This window comes from Astyanax mexicanus, chromosome 21 (assembly GCF_023375975.1).
Source record: "Astyanax mexicanus isolate ESR-SI-001 chromosome 21, AstMex3_surface, whole genome shotgun sequence".
NCBI classification, from domain to species: Eukaryota; Metazoa; Chordata; class Actinopteri; order Characiformes; family Acestrorhamphidae; genus Astyanax; species Astyanax mexicanus.
This window is the reverse complement of record NC_064428.1, coordinates 36,060,573-36,086,400: the sequence shown is the minus strand read 5'-3', so window position 1 is coordinate 36,086,400 and position 25,828 is coordinate 36,060,573. Positions and strand designations below refer to the sequence as shown.

At 37.0% G+C, this 25,828-nt stretch overlaps 2 protein-coding genes and 1 long non-coding RNA gene across 3 annotated transcripts; 2 read left to right on the top strand and 1 right to left on the bottom strand.

The window, feature by feature from the left end:
* Positions 1-2,805: 2,805 nt before the first annotated feature.
* Positions 2,806-6,493, top strand: LOC111189727 (B-cell receptor CD22-like). Its single transcript, XM_049469490.1, has 8 exons — positions 2,806-3,076; positions 3,448-3,687; positions 4,709-4,963; positions 5,076-5,345; positions 5,442-5,699; positions 5,814-6,065; positions 6,149-6,230; positions 6,372-6,493. Exons 1-8 carry the CDS (start codon positions 2,806-2,808, stop codon positions 6,466-6,468), a joined length of 1,725 nt encoding a protein of 574 aa, XP_049325447.1. The 3' UTR covers positions 6,469-6,493.
* Positions 6,494-7,350: 857 nt separating this feature from the next.
* LOC125785657 (uncharacterized) lies at positions 7,351-15,018 on the bottom strand. Its single transcript, XR_007427976.1, has 3 exons — positions 14,427-15,018; positions 9,311-9,373; positions 7,351-7,971 (listed from the first exon to the last, which is right to left on the bottom strand). It is a non-coding gene; the product is annotated as an uncharacterized LOC125785657 (long non-coding RNA).
* A 598-nt stretch (positions 15,019-15,616) lies between these two features.
* LOC103047356 (sialoadhesin-like) lies at positions 15,617-23,437 on the top strand. The gene is made up of 3 exons (XM_049469629.1): positions 15,617-16,252; positions 22,106-22,175; positions 23,050-23,437. The coding sequence occupies exons 1-3, from the start codon at positions 16,247-16,249 to the stop codon at positions 23,424-23,426; spliced, it is 453 nt and encodes a 150-aa protein (XP_049325586.1). The 5' UTR covers positions 15,617-16,246; the 3' UTR covers positions 23,427-23,437.
* Positions 23,438-25,828: the final 2,391 nt, after the last annotated feature.

Here is a 25,828-nt window from a genome sequence, read left to right as displayed (position 1 = left end):
TCGAGCTTGCATTACAGGCAAAAAAGTAATTATCTATTTTTGTTCCCCTGGATATATTAGAATTAACAGATGATGACATCCAGGAGCTTCAAAGTATTGCCCCAGGTGCTGCAGTGCTGACAAGTATGGACAACAGTGATACTGATACAGCTTCCTCAGACAGTGACCCAGATGGAGACCTAGACTTACCTGATCCTTTAACAGCTCTGTATGATGAGGCCCTCAGAGATCTCACACCACAAGAAATGCAAGTAAAATGTGAAAAGATGTGTTTCACAAACTGAAGAGGTCATCACAGCCACAACAGTGGGAAAGGCTTGAGCTTATCACCCGTCAGCAGTCTCAATCCAGTGCATGGCACACATATAGAGCAGGTCGTATAACTAGCACAAAACTTCATCGAGTATGCACCACTGACAAAATGACCATAGAATGTATCATTGATATAATGCAATACAACACACCACACCTTAATGTTCCAGCTGTACAATGGGGAAAAAGCATGGAGGACACTGCAAGGAAGTGCTATACTGAGTATATAGCCAAAACGCATCAAGATTTCACAGTCACCTCCTCTGGTTTAGTTGTGCACCAAGAAGAGCCCTATCTTGGGTCATCACCTGATGGAACAACAAGCTGTGTCTGCTGTGGCAAAGGAATTGTTGAAATTAAATGTCCATTCAAATATCGAGAGAGCCTACAGGGCTGTTCTGAAGACAGACAGTTTTGTCTGGACTCTTCTTATGTGCTTAAGGACACACACCCATACTACTACCAAGTTCAGCTTCACATGTTTGTGTGTGGTGTTAGCCACTGTGACTTTGTTCTTTGGACACAATCAGAAGTCATCGTGCAACGTGTAGAGAGCAATCAGGAGTTCTTACTTCAAGTTTTACCAAAAGCCAGAGATGCCTTTGTCTCCTTCTTGCTGCCAGAGCTCCTGACCCAGAAACACAACCCTGCACTGAAGACTGAGAGGGTGTGCAAACACTGTGAAAGGCCAGTGTTTGGCAAAATGATTGAGTGTGTGAAGTGTAACCATCATTTCCACTACAGTTGTGCACAAATAAACTACTGAAATAAAGTAACTTTTTAAAGATATTCTGCTTTTTGAGATGGCCCTATATACATACAGAACAAAACAAAAAACTAATAATAATACGTCACCAGGTTTTGTTAAATTAGTGAACTTTGGGAGGAGGTTGTGGCCAAACGTGGTGAAAGGATTAAAAAATGTATAGACTAAATAAACTCAGCTACCTGAAAAACGTTCTCCTCCTTTTCAGGCACTTTTCCACCATTCCAACTCATCCCCAACTCATTACAGAAGTATTGGATGGAGCTCCATTCTTTCATTGAACACAGTTCTACTGCTCCACAGCTCAATACTGAACTATTCTAAACCTACTTTTCTACAGGGACTAAATAATCTGTGAGATCTGATCTGTGAGATGAGCATTTGCACATCAGTGTCAGCAATGGGTTCATCTTAAAATAGCTGAATGCATGTATTAGAAGGGGCGTCCACAAATATTTGAACATTTATAGTGTACCATAATCACTGTATCATCAACATAAGGTCTGTAGTTTAAAGTAACCATGATTAAAAGTTGAATAAATAACAGTGCTTTAACCTGGAACAGTGATTTTAGTTTAGTTTAGTTTTAGCTATGTTTATTAAACAGTTATTAGTCATATTATAGAAACTATCTATATATAGATCTATATCATTTATATAAAAATCATATATGATCTGATTGTACAGGTGTATAAAGTGATGATGTCACTCAGAATGTCTCTGACTGTTCCTCTGCTGTTCCTGATCTTCATCTCAGGTAAATTATATTTTCTCTTCCTTATAAAATAAAGAGAATAATTTTCAGATAAATTTTACTTAACTTCAACTCGGTTTCAAAACATAAATTTTGCATAGAGTAAATAAGTGAACTGAACTTCAGTCAATCCTTTCTTTTAGTAAACCTTACATAATTTCTGCATACAATATTACCTAATTACAATTACTTAATTTATACAATATTACTCAATTAATTTTTGATACATAATATAATTCCTGAAATTTAAAAATACTGTCTCAACACATGGATGGCATGTAATACATTCTTTTTAGTGGACTTGGTCGGTTTACAAAATAAATCTTTGAGATTATGTAAATATTTGAATGTGAGCTTTAACTAAAAATAATAATAATTATAATATATTATGTATCATAAATTATTTGAGTAATATTGTACCAATAAAGTAATCGTAATTAGGAAATTACATAAATACAGAAATTAAGTAAAGGTTACTAAAAGAAAGGATTGATTCAGCAAAAATAAATGATGTAAAGTTTAATAAAAGAAAAGATTGACTGAAGTTCAGTTCACTTATTTACTCTGTGTAACATTTAAGTCTTGAAACCGAGTTGAAGTTACTTAAATTTATCTGAAATTAAATTTACTTATAAAAAAAAGCAAATGCAGAAAGTTGCAAAAACTTTTTTAAAGTAAATTTTAGTCATAGTTTTTTTACTCTACTGCAAGACTTGTGAATTTTCTCACTTTGTGTTTTTAGCTCCAAATGATCTCAGTTTATTGCAGCTGATTATTCCACACTCAGCTAAAATGAACAGGTTTAGAAATGAGCTGAAGTGAAACTTTCTGCAGCATTTTTACTGACTGACCCCCACAGACTCATCATTTACTCTCTTCTGGATTCTGTGTTGCAGGAGTTGGAGCTCAGTCTGATTGGGGTGTGACTTACTACCCTAAATCTATCTGTGCTCTAAAGGGGTCTACAGTGATCATGAACTGCACTTACTCATATCCAGAGAGTTACACAGTCAAAACATCTTTCTGGACAAAATCCCTCCCACCAGCTGCAGGTGTAGAACCTCCTGATCTGTTAAATGATACAGAGTACAGAGACAGGGTTCAGTACCTCAGAGATAAATCCTGCAGACTCAGCCTGAGAGATGTGAGAGAAAATGACCAGAGTAATTACTACTTCAGATTTATAACAGATAAAGAAGGAGGAAAGTATACGGGTGCAGATGGAGTGTATCTTTCAGTAGCAGGTAAGCTCCATCAGCAGAAATAACACACTGTATTTCATTCACTGCTGAACAGGATTCCTCCAGCAGTTCTGTAATATAATCACATCAGTCCTTCAAACCACACCTGAAGAACACTGCTTAGAACTGCAGAACCAGAATCCACACAGCATTTCAGAGTAAGAGTGCTGATCTAGGATCAGTTTCTGGGACTGAGATCTTCATAAACAGGACTGGATCTGATCCTAGATCAGTATTCTCACTGAATATCAGATCAGATTTAGCTGCATTCTAGTAAATTCTCAGTGTTAATGAACTCCTGCTGATTAAGACTAAGCATTCATTCAGCTAATGTGAGGATGATGCAGTAGAAGTGTGTTATCTCTTGTTGGCAGGTCTCCAGGTGGAGGTTCCTGAGAGAGTGAGGGAGGGAGAAAAAGTCACTCTCACATGTAAAACTACCTGCAGACTGACTGACAGAACATCATTCACCTGGTACAAAAATGGAACTACTTTTTCCTCCAGTACTGAACAGCTCTACCTGCAGTCGGTCAGCAGGGAGGATGCAGGCAGGTATAGCTGTGCTGTACTGGATCAGAACCTTCACTCTCCTGAGGTCTCTCTTAATGTCAGATGTAAGTACAGATTTTTTCATTCAGTTTATGAAAACACTAAATAGTGTACAGTAATAGTAATAGTGCTGATTCCTGATCAGTGTGTCTGATTGTGATCACTATTAACAGAGATTTAATCTGATCCTAGATCAGCTCTACAATGCAGAGCTAATTCTGAGAAGTGTAAACAGTCTAGAACTGGAATAAGTGTTCAAGTCTGTGCTGCTTTTTAGTACAGTTTAGAGTGTTTAGTAAGAAAATCATTGTTTCTGTTTATTCCAGATCTGCAGGTGGAGGGTCCTGAGGAAGTGATGGAGGGAGATGAAGTCACTCTCACATGTAAACCAAGCTTCACTCTGACTTCCAGAACTACATTCACCTGGTACAAAAACAGATCTCCTTTATCCTACAAAACTGAACAGCTCTACCTGCAGTCGGTCAGCAGGGAGGATGCAGGCAGGTATATCTGTTATTTCTGGGGTGAGAACCTTCAGTCTCCTGAGGTCACTCTTAATATCAGATGTAAGTACAGATTCTGGATTCATGCTGAACTAATTGTGGTCTAATAAAACTAAGCTACTGCTGATTTAGTAACTTCATTAATCTTTATTTAATCTGTAATGGTATGTGTTCAGTATCACCATGATTTCCTGACTCATGCAGTAAAAACACACTTTTACTGTTAAACTGTAGATTTTAGTTCCAGTGCTGGAGATCCAGTGAGCTGCAGGTTTTAGTGTTTTCTCTACTTAAACACACCTGAACTCACCTGTGATACAGGGTTCAGTAATGTAATTCTTATGGTTTATCTAAAGTGATGAGAAGTTTTGAATAGCAGTAATTCTGAGTTAATTGGTAAAGTGAATTGTGAAGCTGTAAAAGCAGTACAGTAATCTTCATATGCCGAAGTTAATTTTGGATATCTGCAATAAAACAGTTTTTTGCGAACTGAATACATAGAAAATACCTCAAATCAATTGTACTTGTATTATTAAAATTTGGCAGCAGACTCATTAAGTGCAATGTGTCTTTTTACCTTTAGATCCTCCAAAGAGCGTCTCAGTGTCCATCAGTCCCTCTGGTGAAATAGTGGAGGGCAGTTCAGTGACTCTGACCTGCAGCAGTGATGGAAACCCACCTGTGGAATATACCTGGTATAAAGGATCATCATCAGTAGCAACAGGAAAGACCTTCAAACTGAACAAGATCAGCTCTGTGAACAGTGGAGAATACAAGTGTAGATCCAGTAATAAACATGGAGAGAAATACTCTGATACTGTAACTCTGAATGTTCTGTGTGAGTGACTGTTTATTTCTTCTTGTTATTGATTATGTATTTTGTAAAAGTTCTCTTCTTAAAAAATAGAATTTCCTGTGATTAATGTTTTGTTGATATTGCTCATATTTAGATCCTCCAAAGAGCGTCTCAGTGTCCATCAGTCCCTCTGGTGAAATAGTGGAGGGCAGTTCAGTGACTCTGACCTGCAGCAGTGATGGAAACCCACCTGTACAGAAATACACCTGGTTTAAGAAGGTGGATAAAGACGTTCAGCAGAAATTGACCGGTCAGATCTACAGCATCACAAACATCAAATCTGCAGACAGTGGAGAATATCAGTGCATGGCAACCAACACACAAGGGTCTCAATCATCAGAGTACAAGTCATTAACTGTTCTATGTACTAAATTTTCTTTGATTCTAATGTATAAATTATACAATTTAAAATCAGCCATGGCAAAACTTTTAAGATGCTCCATTAATGACATTTTTCTAGATCCTCCAAAGAGCGTCTCAGTGTCCATCAGTCCCTCTGGTAAAATAGTGGAGGGCAGTTCAGTGACTCTGACCTGCAGCAGTGATGGAAACCCACCTGTACAGAAATACACCTGGTTTAAAGGATCATCATTAGTGGCAAAAGGAGAGAACTTTACACTGAACAAGATCAGCTCTGTGAACAGTGGAGAATACAAGTGTAAATGCATTAATGAACATGGAGTGAAATACTCTGATACTGTAACTCTGAATGTTCTGTGTGAGTTCTTCTTTACTTGTTTCAGTTATTGATTCTGTTTTCTATAAAAGCTTTACTTCTAGTGTCTAACAGTCTGTGATTATACTCTCACTGGTGTTGTTCTTTGGTTTCTAGATCCTCCAAAGAGCGTCTCAGTGTCCATCAGTCCCTCTGGTGAAATAGTGGAGGGCAGTTCAGTGAATCTGACCTGCAGCAGTGATGGAAACCCACCTGTGCAGAACTACACCTGGTTTAAAGAGGGTGGTGGAAGCTCACCTGTAGGATCTGGTAACAGTTACACTGCTGTAGAGAGTGGATCCTACTACTGTGTAGCCCAGAATAAATACGGCTCTCAGACAGCAGCTGCAGTGCTGGTCACTCTAGGAGGTAATACTAGTGAAATAAAAAAATATCATTCATACAGTAAAATCTAATATTGCTTACTGACCTCATCTTATATCTGCATGCAGGTGTTCAGAGTAGTGTTGTGTTTACAGCTGTTGGAGTGTCTGCTGTCTGCTTGTTGGTGGTTGGTGTGATTTTCTTTGTAAGGTAAGAAAATGAAGATGATCAGCAAGCTGGAGAAATAAAAATTAATTAAAAACATTTTATCTTACTTGGTAGAATTAACCAGTAAAAACACATTTTTGTATTGAAATGATGATAATGATAATTATTATTATTACTTTTTAGGAGAAAAAGAAGAGGCAGCTCACCTGATGGTGCAGATCCAAGACAGGCAAGTCAATTAAAACACTTTATAATTCCACAGTATTATTATAGTTTATAACGGTGGTGATTAATACACATATAAACATCCCCAATCAATGAAGAAAATTAATGCACCAAGAAGGAATTGTAGGAAATTAATTACATTACATAATTTGTGAATGTAATCATGAATTAAGTATGTGATTACAGTATTAAAATGAAAGGAAAGTGTTTTCCGAGGTGAATTATTGCAGATTTCTGTTACTGTGCTGATTAGATATGAAATTTATATACAGTGGCATGAAAAACTCTTTTGCCTCCTCCTCTACAGTTTGCTTTATTTTTTGCTTCTTTGTCATAGTAATATTTTTCAATTTTTCAGTTTCTATCTTATTATTGAATCATTAACATTTACCTTAACTGATGCAAATGAAACCTGCAGTTCTTTAAATGTTGTTCTGGGTTCTTTTGTGACCTCCTGGATGAGTTGTCCCTGCCCTTTGGGAGTAATTTCAGACAGCCAGCCAATCCTGGGAAGGTTCACCAGTGTTCATGTTTTTGCTCCATTTGTATAATAGCTCTCCATGTTTTCTGCGGAAGACCAGACTAATAGATGATCAATGACTTTATTTTATCACCTGTTTTTGAATTTCTTTAGATTGGGGCATAATGTGTTGTTTTTGAGATCTTTTATCTTCTTTATGTTGTCAGACAGGTTCTGTTTAAGTGATTTCTTGATTCTACAAGTCTGGCAGTAATCATGCCTGGTTGTGTTTAGTAATGAAATTGAACTCAATTTTCCAAAAAGTGTGATTAATCACAGTTAATTTATGGGGGGCAAACACTTTTTCACAAAGGGCTAGAATGGTTTGGATAGTTTTTTTCTCTTGATAAATGAAATCATAATTTAAAAGTGATTTTTATATTTACTCAGGTTATATTTTTTTATTTTAACGTTTGTTTGATCATCTGAAAATGTAATTATGACAAAAATGCAAAACCAAAAGAAATCTGTCAGGGGCAAATACTTTTTCACGCCACTGTACGTTACTCTGGTCTTCAGTCATGAGCCATTTTCATTATTTTTGTGATTAAATGATTTAAATTTGACAGCCTTTATTTAGATATCTGACTTTTGACATATGACTTAACTGCATGCTGAGTTTTTGCAGCAATCTAGATATGGTATTTTTTCTCTGACACTGAATATATTAACAGCATAAGAAATATATACAGGTTTGATTGTTAATCTTAATCACAGCACCTGTTATCACATCTGAGCACATCTGAGTCTTCCATCAACATATTTTTTCACTACAGGATAATATCTACAGTAATGTGGGAGAGATATCGGCTGTCACCAATTCAACACCTGATCCACATCCATCCAATCAGGATGATGTTCAGTACGCCACAGTTGTACCTCGTAGACTCAAACCAAGCCCTGCAGTGAACGCTTCTTCTAATGGAACTGATGAAGAGGTCCAGTATGCCACTGTCCAGCACCGCCGTGATAAAGTGGTGAAGAAACCTGCAGGGGACGACGTCGAGTACGCTAGTGTCCGATTTTCCCGAAGTGGTGCTAGAGGCAGGTGAGACAAACTGATTTTATAAAATGTCTTAATGGTTATTACAATGGGTTTGTTCTGCTTTTGTTGGAGTAACTGACTTTCTATCAGATTTTGGAGCATTGCTGTGAGGATTTGATTGCATTACCCACACTCACTCCATCCAAAATTATTCGTTGGAGCTCCATTATTCCAGGGAACACAGTTCCACTGATCTACAGCTGATATACACCTTTAACCCATGTCTGGCATTAGGGCATAGTGCCAATAGTTTCAGATGTGTTTATCTGCTACAGAGAGTCCTAGTCAATTGGTAAAGTGTTTCTCAAAGTATTCCTCTTCTACAGGGATTGGCAATCTGTGTGTGCATTGGTACATGTGTGTCAGCAATGGGTGCAACTTAGAGTAGCAGAATAAATTGACAAGATGTGGTTCATGCTGTGTATTATTTACAGATTTGGGTAACAACAGACAATAGTCTTTTATTTTAGGTTCAGTCAGCCTGACTTGACGTAAACATGTACACACACTTCCTGTGTTTGCTGTGATATTTCAGGTCTAATGCTCCCCTTATTGAGGATGATTCCGTGATCTACAGCAGCCTGAAATAAACAACGTTCACATTTAAAAGTTTCGACCACGGACACGACTTTCATCTGCACATCTACTGGAACCCCACTGGAAAGAGAAGACACACTGTCACTGTATGGAAACCATCATCTTTCTGTTTGTGATAGATCAGATTGTATTGATTAGACCTTCTGATTGATTTATTGTTTTAAGAATTTCATTAGTTTCAAAAACAACAAACATCTGAATCAACAATGCCAACACACTGACAAGCCAAATATCGTGGTCAGAAACTAGTAACTTTGAGATCATTTTTAATCTAAATGTTTTTTAGATAGCTGGCGGCTATGCATTTTTATGCTTATTTACATTTTTTTAATATATATATATATATATATATGTTTTTGCAATTTATATGTTTTTTGTACTGCTTTCCATGCTCCCCTCATTAGCACAGTGTTAATATGTACTATATGAACAAAAGTATTGGGACACCTGCTCATTCAATGTTTCTTTAAAAAAATTAAGTTTAAAAAAAAAAGATTTATAATACTTATATTGGAGTAACTGTCTCTAGTGTTTAGATAAGAATTTCTACTATATTTTGGAGCACTGCTGTGAAGATTTGATTGCATTTAGAGACAAGACTTACATACCTAATAACCAACTTTCTAACTTATCCCAAAAAATGTTTCTGGGTTAGTTATTCTATTAGCTGATATTAAAGTCTACATGCTGTAAATAAAAGTGAGCAGATAAATAGATAAATAAAATGTGGCTTACCATCCCATAATGTTCACTGGTTTTGCTTCATACTTGTGATATCTTCCCCATTTTTTCATATTTCTGCCAAAAAAAGAATTTAAAAGATGTTGTCATTTCCTTTCTGTAAAAAGTGTAAATACTGCAGTTATACTTTCAGACCTGAATTATCTTCAGTGATGGGAAAAAATATGAATTTAAATACTTTAAAATCTGTACAACAAACAAATCCAATTAAATAAAATATTTAATACAAGTTTTTATTACTCTGTGTAATATTTCATATTGATCTTTTTATTAGATAAAACCATCCCTAAATAGTAAAAAAGAAACTTTGTTACTTTGCCTCAATGGTTCTAGTACTACTGTTTTTCCAGTGCAGTGGGTGGGGCCATGCTAATGTTTCCGTGGTGGACAACAGCTCTTAAAGAGTGTTATGTGCAACAAAACATTTTATAATAAAGAAAATAAATGATGTCCATTGTAATGGATGCATGGTATGAAAGGGTTTTTTATTCTTCCTATTTAGTATGTACTTGTAGCAGTTTACTCCATGTTTCAGTAAGGTTTTGTTACTAGTATAAGTACAGCTCTGGAGAGCACTTCCGTTTCTGAATCAGTTTCTCTGATGTTGCTATTTATAGGTTTATGTTTGAGTAAAATGAACATTGTTGTTTTATTTAATAAACTACGGGCAACATTTCTCCCAAATTCCACATAAAAATATTTGTCATTTAGAGAATTTATTTGCAGAAATTAGAAATAGTCAAATTAAAGCTTTTAAACCTTAAATAATGCGAAGAAAACAAGTTCATATTCATAATTTTTTTAAGAGTTTAGAAATCAATATTTGGTGGAATAACTTTGCATCATGTTCTCCTCCACCAGTCTTACACACTGCTTTTGGATAACTTTATGCCTTTACTCCTGGTGAAAAAAATCAAGCAGTTCAGTTTGGTGGTTTGATGGCTTGTGATCATCCATCTTCCTGTTGATTATATTCCAGAGGTTTTCAATTTGGTAAAATCAAAGAAACTCATCATTTTTAAGCGCTCTCTTATTTTTTTTCCAGAGCTGAATATGCGCTATGCATTGTTCATCTTTTACTGTGGCTGCTTACTAGTTATTATTTAATAATGGTATTTATTGCTCTGTAATTAATCTATTATTATATTAAACATTGTGCATATATATTGATTCAGTGGGTTAGAGCAGGGTAAACCCTCCACTCTGCAGTGTAGAGGAACTCCAGCAGCTGGAGTTATTACAGATCTTCACCTGTAGATGGCAGTACTGATCTAAGACCTGTGTGTAGAGAAGCACAGGTGTAGAGTAGAGCTCTGTCCAAGGTGCTGATATTAAGCAGACTTAATGAAGAACAGATCAGAAGAACTAGGCTTTGGTTAAAGGAGGATATTCTGATTAATATTCTGATTTAATGAAGGAGTGAATTTATTTAGTTCTGTGTTTAAACTGTTTCTGTTCTCTAACCCTCCTCTCTCCAGAACGCTAATGCTCAGGACGACACGTACACAGCTCTTAACCCCATGACCAGATCCTATAATGAAGAGTATGAGACACTTGCAGTAAGCGGATCTAGATGTTCAAAAATCCAATTTACTCAGACATTCAGATTCAGAAAGAACTCCTACAAACATCAAATGTCTTAATTTGACCTTAATTTCTACTTTATTCTGTCTTTCCCTCAAACAGACTGTTCATCCCAGTCCTTCCGATGATGCGTAACCAGCTCTGGATCCTCAATGCAGATCACCTGAGTACCAAACAATTTAAGCAGTTAAAGCCCCACTAGGTAGGATCTCCTGGCATAATTTATCTACAATACCAACATAACATTGTTGATTATATGTTTACTAAGTTATGATCGTTGTAAATGGATATACGTTAGATAAAGACCTGTTCATAAGCATATACATATAGGCATATACATATATATTTTTAAATATATACAGTAGACTGTTATTAATACTAAAATGTACTACATAAATAGCGGAAAATCCAACTAAATATAAGCTACTTTTTATTGTAAACACGACTGAAACAAGACATTTCTTCAGTGTCTACAGCTGATAAAACAGTGTGTTTACAGAGTAGCACTGTTAGCCCTCACCACCAAACAAGCACAGCATGAAATAATATTAAAACATAAACACAGTATCAGTAAAAGCTTTTACAAACCCCAGACTAAATGTATATTTTATTTGGGAGCAATATACTGCAAGCTAAGCTTCCAAACAGCCATATTTTACACTTAACATGATATATTTACATATTTAACCTGATCGCTAATGCTAATCGCTAATGCTAATCGCTGCTAGCTTCCGCCTGCTAGCCTACAGCTTTAGCAGTTAAAACAAACACTTTAACTCAACTTATACTTCACATATTTACACTCTGGTTGTTTTAATAACCTTTTAACTCTCTTATTAACATTTTAAGCTCCTTACAAAACAGAAATACCCACTGATTTACTTATAATCTGTCTTTATCTGGTACTTATCTGAACTCACCGGTACAACACAGACGAACAGCACAAAATAATCGTTTGAATGAACGAATCTTTTTAGTGAACGGATTCTAATGATTATTAACATTTTAAGCTCCTCAAAAAACAGAAATACCCACTGATTTACTTATAATCTGTCTTTATCTGGTACTTTTCTGAACTTACCGGAGCTTCTCTGGTACAGCACAGACGAACAAAACAAAAGAATCGTTTAAATGAACGAATCTTTTGAACGAATCTTTTTAGTGAACAGATTGTAATGATTCGGTTCATCTAAAAGAGCTGCTGTGCCCATAACTACTAGTTAGCTTCTGTAAAGAATGAACCAACCGGGTTTTTGTAGTCCTTATAGAACTGTTAGAACTACAGATCGGAGAGCAGGTCGCAGTTCTGGAAAGAGGCGTAGTTCTCGCCTAGAAAATGTTTTCTTCCTTTACCCACAAATTACTGATTTTTTTGTTTTGGTTTACTAATCATGTTTATATTTGTTTATATAGTTTTATACATGTATTCTATTAATATATATTTTAGCAGGTCTGAGCTTGGTATACATACATGTATTGCTTTTTAGATCAGATTTAATTTTAATATAATTTAGGTTAGTTTTTGTAAACTACACATTAATATTCTTGTGTTTGAGTATTTAATCTCCTCTGTTACAGGTTACACTGAATACTGCTAATATAATATGAGTAGTTTAATATTAATATAATTTAATTTCTCTTCACTCTGGTGTTTGTTAAACCTAATAGCACTTATTTCTTACCTTCTTCTACAAAAACAGTTTAATACTGAATTTATAATTAGAGATATTTTAACTGATGGTAGATTACAGTAATTTATTCATTTATTTATTTACCTTAAGGATTAGTACTCTGCTTTACTTTTAATCTCTACTAAAATGAGCATTGTAAAGAGAATTTCAAAAACTAATCTGATTATTATTTCAGTTCTTCTTCCACTCGTTCAGGATTAAAGTTAAGGAAAACAGTGTTAACAAGTTAATTTAAACTGTAGAAATTATAAAATATTAATAGAAAATAAACATTTAAATGAACTATGTGGTAAACCCAACTATGCCTAAATAAATCCAAATGTTTTATTCATATATATATATTTATATATATATTTTTAAGTTTGTTATTTTACAATGTATTTAAAAGCTGAACATGATTTCTGTATTTTACTATATTTCATTTTTTTTATATATATTTCTATTTGCTTACAGGCTTACAGTGTAAATATAAATCTAAATAAAATAAAAATGAATAAATACATCCTACAGAGTTGCTCTCTTCATTAAAATAATTCTAATATATTGATTAAAAGTTCACAGTAAACACTCATCAGCCATTACATTAAAACCCTTTGTGCCAGAAAAGAAGTTCTGACCATCAAGACACTGAATCTACGAGACCTCTGAAGGTGTCCTGTGGTATCTGGCAGCAGAATAACGTCAGTAACAGATCCTGTAGTGCTGTAAATTGGGAGGTGAGACCTCCAAGAGCATCAGTGAGTGTTGGGCGTCTCACTGGTCGTCTCTTCTTGGAGAACTTTAAGTAGGACGGACCACTGCATGGTAGGAACACCCCCAGTACCTGCCTGATGTTCTGGAGATGTTCTGATCTAGTCATTGTCTAGAACATTACAGTTTAGATCTTGTTAAAGTGTCTCAGATTCTTAGAATTGTTCATTTTTCCTTCTTTAACAGATGAGCTTCTAGAACTGACTGTTCACTCGCTGCCTAATATATCAATCTATTGATTGATCTATTGATTGGTGTTGATCCACTGTGTTTTATTATCAAGTCTAAAGTCAGTGCAGTTTTGTTTTCTCATAAAATCTTACAGCACTTCACGTTTCCCTCTGCTGACGACAACTTTTATGGAGATGCGGATTTCATTTTCCAGCAGGATTTGGTACACTGCCCAAAATATTCTAATTTTCTGAGATACTAACTTTTGCTTTTTTTTAATGGCATAATTATTAACAATAATGTGATTGGATCTGATTTAGAGATCTGAATCTAAAACAGGGAGGAACTGATCCTGAAACAGTGCTGAGAGCTGATGCACAGAACACTTTTATACAGTTAATGAGGATCTGGTAGATCACTCCTAGCCACACTATATCAATACGAGTCTCTCAGAATGAATACTTCAACACCACGTATCTCTGAGTGTTTTGAGGGGTATGGAAGCTGTAGAAGGTCAGCTACAGTGTTTGATTGTACAGCTATGTACAATTATAAAGATCATGCTCTTTGATGTAAGGAGGTCTTTAAAACACGAACATCAGCAACGACCAGATAAATGATTGAGCAATTTTCTCCACTGGTAAAGAGCTCTTCATGCTTATTAATAGTTTCACTACTTTTAGATTGTTAATGGTGTAAAAATACAGATTTCTCTGCATGTGAACGCTATGCCCCTATCACTAGCATCATAAAAGCACTGTATTTAGGAACGCTAGGGGAGAACAGAACTGGGCTGTTCAACAAATGTTTGTACTTGTTATTGTGTTTCACTACAACCCAAGCCCATTTCAAATCATATTTCTCCTTTAACACCTTCATCAGAAACTTTCCTCTAAGATCTTTTAGATATTTACCACTAATGCATCTGTTCTCCTGCAGTTCTCTTGCTGAGGCTTTTGCTTTTCTTCTCCTGAGTTTCCTGCTGTTCTCTAGTTCTTCTTCTACTGTTCTGCTGAAGTTCTTCTTCTGGCACTTTAAAAAAAGAAAAATTAAACAAGAGTCAAGTGAGCGTCTACAGCAGGGGTGTCCAAACTTTGGCCCTCGGGCCATTTGCGGCCCATTTCCTTTTTTGAAGCGGCCCGCGAGGTATTTTAGAAATAGAATGAAAGTTGGCCCGCTGTTAAGCAGGTTTTTATAATGTGAGATTCAAAGTTTGAACGCTAGGTGTCAAAAACGGGCCAAAGAGTCTAAAAGCGGAAAAAGTGCTCAGTTGTAACGCAGATAAACGGGCCAAAGAGTCTAAAAGCGGAGAGAGTGCACAGTTGTAGTGCAGATAAACGGGCCAAAGAGTCTAAAAGCGGAGAGGGTGCGCAGTTGTAGTGCAGATAAACGGGCCAAAGAGTCTAAAAGTGGAGAGGGTGCGCAGTTGTAGTGCAGATAAACGGGCCAAAGAGTCTAAAAGTGGAGAGGGTGCGCAGTTGTAGTGCAGATAAACGGGCCAAAGAGTCTAAAGGGGTGTGTTCAGCTGTAGGGCAGAAAAAGGGCAAAAGAGTCTAAAAGTTGCCGTAATTAAGGAGTTTAATATTAAGAAACATCATGAAATGAAACATAATTTTGAAAAATCTTTACACAACACTGTCAAAGATAGATAAAGATAACTAAAGAAAGTCAAGTAAAATGGTGTGTAAATGAAAGTAATCAGCAAAATGTTTTATTATAAGTGGTTATAAACTGTTATATTTCATTATTTGTTTTATTACAGAGTCTGTGGTCCATGCCTTCAAATATATTCCTCCTTCTGGCCCCCAATAAAAAAAGTTTGGACACCCCTGGTCTACAGAGCTCCAGGTATCAGTGGGTCAGTAATGGGACTGATGGTGCAGTCTGTAGCAAGTAAAACTACATTCCTCTAGAGGGCAGCATCAACCTACAAACCTCTACAAACCAGACCTGAGAGCATGCTTCTACACACTCCTGTTCTATAGACACACACAGGAAATACATCAGTACTGAACTAAAGTCACTATAGTTTCAACTTTTAAACAATGAGTCCAGCTCTGTCCAGTTTACTGTGAATCATCTCTATATGTCCATTTGCTGAAGCTAAGCTTCATTTCTCTCTACATGATGATGATGATGAACAGAATAGGGGAAGGTGCATCTTTCAGTGCTCATCACTGGAGAAGCTGAAGACAGTCTTCATCATTGTGGGGGGGTGAGAGGTTGAGCTGCAGTGTGTTTATAGCTTTGACACTCAGCAGCTGGCAGGACTTATCTGATCATGCTAATGAGACGTGGTTTCAGAGTGTGGTGGTTTAAGAGTAGAGTCTATGGTGAGAAAATTAAGCAACTTAGTTGAAGTTTCTCACGCCGACTACAGAACACAAGCAGAACTCAGCTCCAGAAGCAGGACTTTAATTCAGCTCCAGAAGCAGAACTTTAACTCAGCTTCAGAAGTAGAACTTTAACTCAGCTCCAGAAGCAGAACTTTAATTCAGCTCCAGAAGCAGAAGTTTAATTCAGCTCCAGAAGCAGAAGTTTAGTTATTGAGGTCTGTCTCTGGTTAAACGTCTTGCAGAGGGAAGGACTGATTCTGCGACAACAGGAAGAACACTTCACAGCTTCTGTAGAAGGTCAGCAAAACTTTAACCACGCACTGTTCTACAGTAAAAACTGTGAAACTCCTCCCAAACTCTGCATTCGCTCTCTGGGTTCAGAAGAGGAGCGTCGCTTAATGAAGGTAGGAAAATGATCTTTGTCTTATTAAGAGTACTAAGAGTAAAAAGGAATGGATTTATAGTTAACAGATCAACTGGTTACAGCATTTTTCCCATACAATCCTCCTCTCTTGGAGCCCCTATGGTTTCACAATGGCTTCCTGACAGCCTCAAGTTACACTATAAAGCCAGGCATGAGCTACTAGGTGTGGGCTGGAGGGGTATAAACCCCCCAGTATTGAGCTTTTGAGCAGTAAAACTGTGTTCTCTGGAATAATGGAGCTCCATCCAGGACTTGTTGGGAAGTTGGGAAGAGTTGGGAGTTGTTGATGATCTGGGAATTTGTGGATGAAGAGGTGGATTAGAGACCCTCCAATATCCTGACCTCACTTACACTTGTCTTTTCATTGAATGCTATCATATCCTCACAGCAATGCTTCATGATGTAGTAGAAAGTATTTCCTGGACAGTAGAGACTGTTACTCCAACAGACATTTTTAATGTCCTTGAATTTTAGAAGAAACAATGAAACAGCAAGTGTCCCAATACTTTTGTGCATGCAGTGTATGTATATTGCTATGGAAACTGATCTTTTTAGAGAGAGGAAGTGAGGGAGAGAGAGAGTAAGAATAGGAAGTGAGTGAGAGAGAGAGAGAGAGAGAGAGAGAGAGAGAGAGAGAGAGAGAGGAAGCAAACATTCTGATTGGTCAGTGTTTGGACTAAGTTGACCTATCGGTTTTCTCTGTGGGTTTCAGGGTTTACAGTCAAGCAATCTGTCAGTTCAGGTCAGTTGGGCCCTGTCCCAATTGTCACCCAAGCCCTAGCTCCCTCCTTATAGTGTACACTTATGTGTTATGCAGTTGTTGAAGACTGGGTAAAAGGCATCAGGGAGTTCAGAGCTGAATTGGGACACAGTTCGCCTCACGTCTTTCTGACTCTATATGAAACCGCTGCTTAAACAGGAAGTGCTGCAGTTTCCCTGATGCTGAGTTTAACACTAGCTGCTACTTTCAACGAGCTGCTGCTAAACCAGAGAAGTGGTCTGTGGCAGAAAATAGGATAATTAAAGAGTGGTCTGATAAAGACATATGAGTCATAAAGCGGCGTTTGTGAGAACATCTGTTTGTGAGCATATCTCCATATTAGGAAATGAACACCATACTCAAACAATGGATGCAGAATCCATCTGTGAGTAATGGGACAGGGCCAGAGTCCTGCAGCTCTAAAGTAGAGAGAATATAAACACAATTCACCACAGACTGCACTATAGTAACCCCTGATCAATAAGGATTTACAATAAGGACAGTGTTACTGCTCTGTTTACAGCAGTGACTGTGTTATTGTTCATGACTGTAAAAGACATGTGGAGGCTCATGTGTGGATCACACAGGTGAAATCTGAGCTATGTGGGATTCAGGTGAGCATTATGGGCTCTGAGAGGGTTTTGTACATCTGTTGTTTGTAGGACATCCATCCCATGACTACAGCCCACACTCATCTCACACGGGTGCCACCTAGGCCTCATATGCAGAGTTCAACCCAGATAGAGCCCATGTTTAACCCCTCCTGGTCCCATCATTAACCCTGATGTTGCCCATCACTGTCACCCATATGTGGATCAAACTTTTTGTTTAGCTGCAGAGTGAACATGTATGTGTTACTCCATCAATAGTACAGCTACTACTATTTAAACTAGCTGATAGCTGTGATAGCATCTGGTGCTAGTATCTGGTGAAAATTTTATTTATTTTATTTATTGATGTTCTTTATGATGAGGCACAACTCAGTGCAGACTTGCTTGAGGTGAAAGGATTTTTTTGCAGGGTGGGATGTCTTGGTTACTGCCGTATTTTTCGTGTTATAAGGCGCACTATCAATAAACGTCTATTTTCATAAATAAGGCACACCGGATTTCATGGCGCCATATGTGACACTAGTAAGGAACAGGGGTGTCGCCATGTTTTCCTTCTAATTCAGTGGCGAGACCTGTAAAGCTAAGCTAAGTAAACCTAACTGTATTTCTTAAATAAAACTTTTTTCAAACTGAAAGCTGGATGTTAATCTACACAAATCTCCCTCCTGAAAACTGTTTATTTGCGCTTCCGTTTTTTTAAAGTAAACTTAGATTTTCAGATTTCACGACAGCACTACATAGAGGAACCCTGAGTGTTCCGACAAGCCAGGCCAATATTAGCTAGCATTTCTTTTCACATAGCTTGTTTTATCACAGTAAACACCCAGGCTACAGTTTGATATACTCACCTCTGAACGGTGACAGAGCTTGCACGTCGCACGAAAAGCAGGTAATGCTAATGCTGCTCCAGCAGTGCTAGCTGGGATTAGCAGCAGTTTACAGGCCAATAATACTCAGCTCTGAACAGCAAAAGGAGCTAGCACTTAGCACGGTTACTGGCTAATGCTAATGCTGCTCCACTCTTGAGTCTTAGTGCTGGAAAACTAAAGTGAAACTTCTGTATAACACTGTACATCAGTGGAGTGGCCTTAATGCTCCTTACATCCTGACTGGTAAAATTCATACATAAGGAGCACCGGATTATAAGACACTGACGATTTTTGGGAAAATGTTGGAAAAAAACTTAGATACTTCTGGTTGAAAACAGTTCTACTGCTCCACAGCTCAATACTGAACTATTCTAAACCTACTTTTCTACAGGGACTAAAGAATCTGTGAGATCTGGGGTGGGTTTCCCGAAAGCTTCGTAACGCTAAGAACTTCGTTAACTCGTACTTAAGATTGATCGCTAATTAAAGAGTGTTTCCCAAACCCATGCGTAACTAAAGTACTACGTAAACTCGCTCGCAGATTAACGAGTGCCCTCACCCACTCGTTATTCTTAAGAGCTTCTTTAGGGGATCTCGACCTGCAGTTCAGCACCTTTAACACCAGGGACCGCCAATTTTGAGGGAAAAAAATTATAATTTCCGTGGTTGAAGCAATTATATTATGTTACTATTAATTCTAATCAATTATATAATTATTATATCATATCATATCATATCATATCATATTATTTCCCGTGTCTGCGGGTGCTCCGGTTTCTTCTCACAGTCCAAAGACTTCAGGCTAATTGGATGTCGGATAAAAATTGCCCCTTACGTGTGAGTGGATGTGTCTGTGTGTCTGTCTGCCCTGCGATGGATTGGCGGCCTGTCCAGGGTGTATACTGCCTTCCGTCCAATGCCGGCTGGTATAGACTCCAGCCCCCCCGCGACCCTTAACGGATAAAGCGGTTGACGATGAGTGAGTGAATGAGTGAATGAGTTATACTATATTATATTATATTATATTATATTATATTATAATGCCAACTTTGTCTGTGGCTTGTAGTCTATGGGCATATTGGAATTGACCAATCAAACCCACGAATAAATTATTAAAATCCAGATTCCTGTATGATGCTCACGGTCTAAGCAAAGCTGCAAAGTCAGCAAGTCCGTGGATTCTGTAATCAGGCTGTTACTGTGTCATACACACACTTATATACAATTCCCACCAGCCCAGGAATTACAGCACAACACAATATATTTCCATGCTATTGGGAAAATCCCTGGTACTGTAGGTCCGGTGCAGGGGACGCCTGCGGTGTCTTTAATCACACCTACACGTATTGTAAAGGGTATCAGTGAATGTGCAGGTAATATTTAATATTATTCCTTAATCAGGTGCTTCTAACCAACACTGTGGCCGTTCATCTGGGCAAACTCTGGGGTGTGTCAACTCGCAAATATATAAATACCAGTCAAAAGTTGGACACGTCTCATTCAATGTTTTTATATATTTTTTACATTGTCGATTAATATTAAAACCATGAAAACTATTAATTGACGCATATGGAATTATCTAGTAAACAAAAAGGTGTATGGCCTTTACAATCCCCTGACCTAAACCCAACTGAGATGGTGATTTAGGATGAGCTGGAGCTTTACAGAGTGTATAAAGTATAATAAAACATACTCCTGATCAGTGGCGATTGCTCTAAGACTGCAAGGGAAGCTCAGCTTCCCCTAAAATGTAAAAATATAAGTGATTAAATATATACTGTTGTGTGTACATGTCACTGATTAAATATGCGCTACACCGCGCTGAACTTAGTTCAGAATCAGCTTCTTATCACTGGTAACGCCGCGGCTTTCCTCTCACTCATTCCCGCAGCTTCACAGCGCTGCTTTAAACAGTGCACAGACTTCAATAGCGGAGCAAAGCGCGCAGCGAAACGAGACGAGTCATTGGATAAATGCTGGGCTTTGTCCCGCCCATCAGACGCTCATCGTCTCTGGGGGTCTATGGAGCAGTGGGCTGGCCTCGGCCGGCCCGGACGCTCAGCTTCTGCGTGATGATTGGATGATCTGTCTGAGGCGGTGTCCATTTTTGATTGACAGCGAAATGAGCGAATCAGCGATCTTTTAGTGTAAAACTCCGTAATGGGAGCATTGTTTATTCTGTTCTGAGTTGAACTGGAGACTTTCCTAATCCTTATAGCGGCATTTTCTTTATTAAAAACGACCAGCGACAAATCCAGCTTCTATTTCTGGTGCTTTTCTGTAGCTGCTTGTGTTGGAGACTGACTTCTGTACTGTTGTCCATGCCTCTTGATGAAACCGTCTCAGGACATAAAGGAACAGGGGCCAGTAGTAAGTATTGTGTTATCATTAAAAATAATTTAAATAATTTAAATTAATAAAGGGATTATTTAAGGAAATTAAAACTGTGTGAAATAAATTTACCTGCATTTTTTCCTTTACCAACTTTAAAGATTTTGCGTAATGTTTTTTTTTACTGATCATTTTATGTTTATTCATGTCATAGCATCTTTTTTATGTAATTGTTCAATGTAAAGAATGGGTACCTTTTTGTTGTGTAGTGAAAACTTGAAAATAATGCTTTTGGTTACAAAAAAAAAAAATCTCAGGGAGAGTAGAATTTTGTATAAATAAAACTACATATGTTAAGATGTAGGCCGAAATTGAGCTTCCCCTCCTTGAAAGACCAGCATCCGCCACTGATATATATGTGTATTATACTTATATGTATTATTATTTTTATATTATTAATAATTATAATAATAATAAATCAATATTACTATTAATAATATTAGTATAATCACTATTAATATAATATATATGAACAATGATAGTTTTAAAATAGTAAAAAAAGTTTAATGTTTTAAAATAGATTAGATTTTCGAGTATTTATTTAGTCATATGTATCTTTAGGAGTATTTTATTAATGCCAAAGTACATCCTTTTGTAATTTAAATATGATAATTTGTATAATGTTGTTGATTACAACACATTTCTACGTTTTTAGGGTGTAATAGTGAATAAACACTGCATATTGGCAGTGTTGAATCGATATTTGTGGATCGATTGAGTGCGCTGTTTCGGGGGAGGAGTCAACAAAGACGTTCTTTAACCTCCTTCGTTAATTTTCGCTTTGTGAAGCTCTTTGGGAAACACTCGCAGAACTGGCTCGTTCTTTACTCACGTCACTCGTTAGTTCGTTCGTTATTTGCTAAGGTTGATCGTTTTTCGGGAAACCCACCCCTGATCTGTGAGATGAGCATTTGCACATCAGCATCGGGTTCATCTTAAAATAGCTGAATGCATGTATTAGAAGGGGCGTCCACAAATATTTGAACATTTATAGTGTACCATAATCCCTATATCATCAACATAAGGTCTGTAGTTTAAAGTAACCATGTGAAAAGTTAAATAAATAACAGTGCTTTAACCTGGAACAGTGATTTTAGTGTAAGTCTTTGTTTATTAAACAGTTATTAGTCTTATTATATAAACTATCTATATATAGATCTATATCATTTATATAAAAAATCATATATGATCTGATTGTACAGGTGTATAAAGTGATGATGTCACTCAGAATGTCTCTGACTGTTCCTCTGCTGTTCCTGATCTTCATCTCAGGTAAATTATAGTTTCTCTTCCTTATAAAATAAAGAGAAAAATTAAATCTCTTCCTTATGAAATCAAAATAAAATTATAAGAATATACTAGAGATATTAGAGATGATAGATTTTAATGTATGATTTGAATTTAATCCCCCTTCACACTGAAAAAAATATTGCGTAAAATTTACTTTAAAAAAAGCATTTGCTTTTTTTAGGTAAATTAAATTTCAGATAAATTTAAGTAACTTTAACTTGTGAAGTGAACTGTGAGTGAACAAGTGAACTGAACTTCAGTCAATCCTTTCTTTTAGTAAACTTTACTTCATTTCTGCACAATATTATCTAATTACAATTACTTAATTTAGACAATATTATCCAAATAATTTATGATGCATAATATATTATAATTCCTGAAATTTTAAAATACTGTCTCCACACATGGATGGCATGTAATACATTCTTTTTAGTAGACTTGCTCTGTTTACAAAATACATTTTGAGATTATGAATGTTTGTTATTTGAATGTGTGTTTTAATTAAAATATTTACATTTCAATAATTATAATATTTTATGTCTCATAAATTATTTGAGTAATATTGTATAAATTAAGTAATCATAATTAGGTAATATTGTATGCAGAAATTAAGAAACTTTTTAACAAAAGTTGCGAAACTTTTACGCATAGTTTTTTCACTCTACTGCAAGATCTGTGAAGCTTCTCACTTTCTGTTTTTAGCTCCAAATGATCTCAGCTTATTGCAGCTGATTATTCCACACTCAGCTGAAATGAACAGGTTTAGAAATGAGCTGAAGTGAAACTTTCTGCAGCATTTTTACTGACTGACCCCCACAGACTCATCATTTACTCTCTTCTGGATTCTGTGTTGCAGGAGTTGGAGCTCAGTATGGGTGGGGTGTGACTTACAGACCTGAATCTATCTGTGCTCTAAAGGGGTCTACAGTGATCATGGGCTGCACTTACTCATATCCAGAGGGTCACATAGTCAAAACAGCTTTCTGGACAAAATCCCTCCCACCAGCTAAAGGTATAGAACCTCCTGATCTGTTAAATGATACAGAGTACAGAGACAGGGTTCAGTACCTCAGAGATAAACATAACGACTGCAGACTCAGCCTGAGAGATGTGAGAGAAAACGATCAGAGTAAATACTACTTCAGATTTATAACAGATAAAGAAGGAGGAAAGTATACGGGTACAGATGGAGTTAATCTTTCAGTAACAGGTAAGCTCCATCAGCAGAAATAACACACTGTACTTCATTCACTGCTGAACAGGATTCCTCCAGCAGTTCTGTAATATAATCACATCAGTCCTTCAAACCACACCTGAAGAACACTGCTTAGAACTGCAGAACCAGAATCCACACAGCATTTCAGAGTAAGAGTGCTGATCTAGGATCAGTTTCTGGGACTGAGATCTTCATAAACAGGACTGGATCTGATCCTAGATCAGTATTCTCACTGAATATCAGATCAGATTTAGCTGCATTCTAGTAAATTCTCAGTGTTAATGAACTCCTGCTGATTAAGACTAAGCATTCATTCAGTTAATGTGAGGATGATACAGTAGAAGTGTGTTATCTCTTGTTGGCAGGTCTCCAGGTGGAGGGTCCTGAGAGAGTGATGGAGGGAGATAACGTCACTCTCACATGTAAAACTACCTGCAGACTGACTGACAGACCATCATTCACCTGGTACAGAAATGGAGCTCCTTTATCCTCCAGTACTGAAAAACTCTTTGTGCAGTCGGCCAGTAGGGAGAATAAAGACAGGTTTAGCTGTGGTGTGGATCAGAATCTTCGCTCTCCTGAGGTCACTCTTAATGTTTTATGTAAGTATTGATTTATTCTTTTAGTCTCGGAAAACAAACAAAGCCCCCAACATTCTGGCATCTCAGACTCACTCTCTCCATAAACTCACTAAATTGGACATTACAAGATTTTACCACAAACGTGATACCACTATTCCAACCTCACAATTACCAAACAGCCTATATCTAAACTCTCAACCACACTGTTCCCTTCCCCAACTAACCTCATTCCTTCTTATCCACAACCACTGACTAGATCTCTCAGCTACTTCTGACAGTTCCTTCATTACTACTCTAAACCCAAATTCCATTAACACAGATATGAGCAACTTTACTACAAAAATATGTATAATCCTGTGAGAATAATATTGCAGTTCTAAGATCAGTTTGGCTCTGAATGCTATTAACATTGACTAGATCTGAACATAGATCAGCTCTATAACTCTAAAACAGCTGATACTGGGAAGTGTAGACAGCACAGAATTGAAATTAGTGCTATTTTCACTGCTTTACAGTGCAGTTTGCAGTGTTTAATATGGAAATTACTCTTTTACAGCGTGTTTATTCTTTATATTCCAGATCTGCAGGTGGAGGGTCCTGAGAGAGTGATGGAGGGAGATAAAGTCACTCTCACATGTAAACCAAGCTTCACTCTGCCTTCCACAACTACATTCACCTGGTACAGAAATGGAGCTGCTTTATCCTCCAGAACTGAACAGCTCTACCTGCAGTCGGTCAGCAGGGAGAATGCAGGCAGGTATAGCTGTGCTGTACTGGATCAGAACCTTCACTCTCCTGAGATCACTCTTAGTGTCAGATGTAAGTACAGATTCTGGATTCATGCTGAAATAATTGTGGTCTAATAAAACCCAAAGCTACTGCAGCTTCAGTAACTTCATTAATCTTTATTTAATCTGTAATGGTATGTGTTTAGAATCACCATGATTTCCTCACACAAGCAGCAAAACACAGTTTTACTGTTAAATTGTGGATCTTAGTTTCAGTGCTGGAGATCCAGTGAGCTGCAGGTTTTAGTGTTTTCTCTACTTAAAGACCTGAACTCAGGATTTAGTAATGTAATTCTTATGGTTTATCAAAATTTATGAGAAGTTTTGAATAGCAGTAATTCTGAGGTAATTGGTAAAGTGTATTGTGAAGCTGTAAAAGCAGTACAGTAATCTTCATATGCTGAAATTGATTAGGATATGTGCAATATAAATGTTCTTTAGGAGTTCATTTTAATAGAAAACACATTACATCAAATGTATTTTTATCAGGGAAATCTGTTAGTAGACTCATTAAGTGTAATGTGTTTTTCTACCTCTAGATCCTCCAAAGAGCGTCTCAGTCTCCATCAGTCCCTCTGGTAAAATAGTGGAGGGCGGTTCAGTGACTCTGACCTGCAGCAGTGATGGAAACCCACCTGTACAGAACTACACCTGGTTTAAAGGATCATCATCAGTAGCAACAGGAAAGACCTTCACACTGAACAACATCAGCTCTGTAAACAGTGAGGGGTATAAATGTAAATCCAGTAATGAACATGGAGAGAAATACTCTGATACTGTAACTCTGAATGTTCTGTGTGAGTGACTGTTTATTTCTTCTTGTTAGTGATTATGTATTTTGTAACAGTTCCTTCTTATAAAATCAAATTTCCTGTGATTAATGTTTTGTTGATATTGCTCATATTTAGATCCTCCAAAGAGCGTCTCAGTGTCCATCAGTCCCTCTGGTGAAATAGTGAAGGGCAGTTCAGTGACTCTGACCTGCATCAGTGATGGAAACCCACCTGTACAGAACTACACCTGGTTTAAAGATGGTGGTGGAAGCTCATC

What these genes read in the sequence shown, in the direction of transcription:
- LOC111189727 (XM_049469490.1), top strand. Translation starts at nt 2,806, where the DNA reads ATGAACTGCACTTACTCATATCCAGAGAGTTACACAGTCAAAACATCT. An exon ending in CAAGTCATTAACTGTTCTAT is followed by an intron (nt 5,346 to 5,441) that starts GTACTAAATTTT and finishes ACATTTTTCTAG; the next exon opens with ATCCTCCAAAGAGCGTCTCA. An exon ending in TGTAACTCTGAATGTTCTGT is followed by an intron (nt 5,700 to 5,813) that starts GTGAGTTCTTCT and finishes TTTGGTTTCTAG; the next exon opens with ATCCTCCAAAGAGCGTCTCA.
- LOC103047356 (XM_049469629.1), top strand. An exon ending in GTTCCTGATCTTCATCTCAG is followed by an intron (nt 22,176 to 23,049) that starts GTAAATTATAGT and finishes TCTGTGTTGCAG; the next exon opens with GAGTTGGAGCTCAGTATGGG.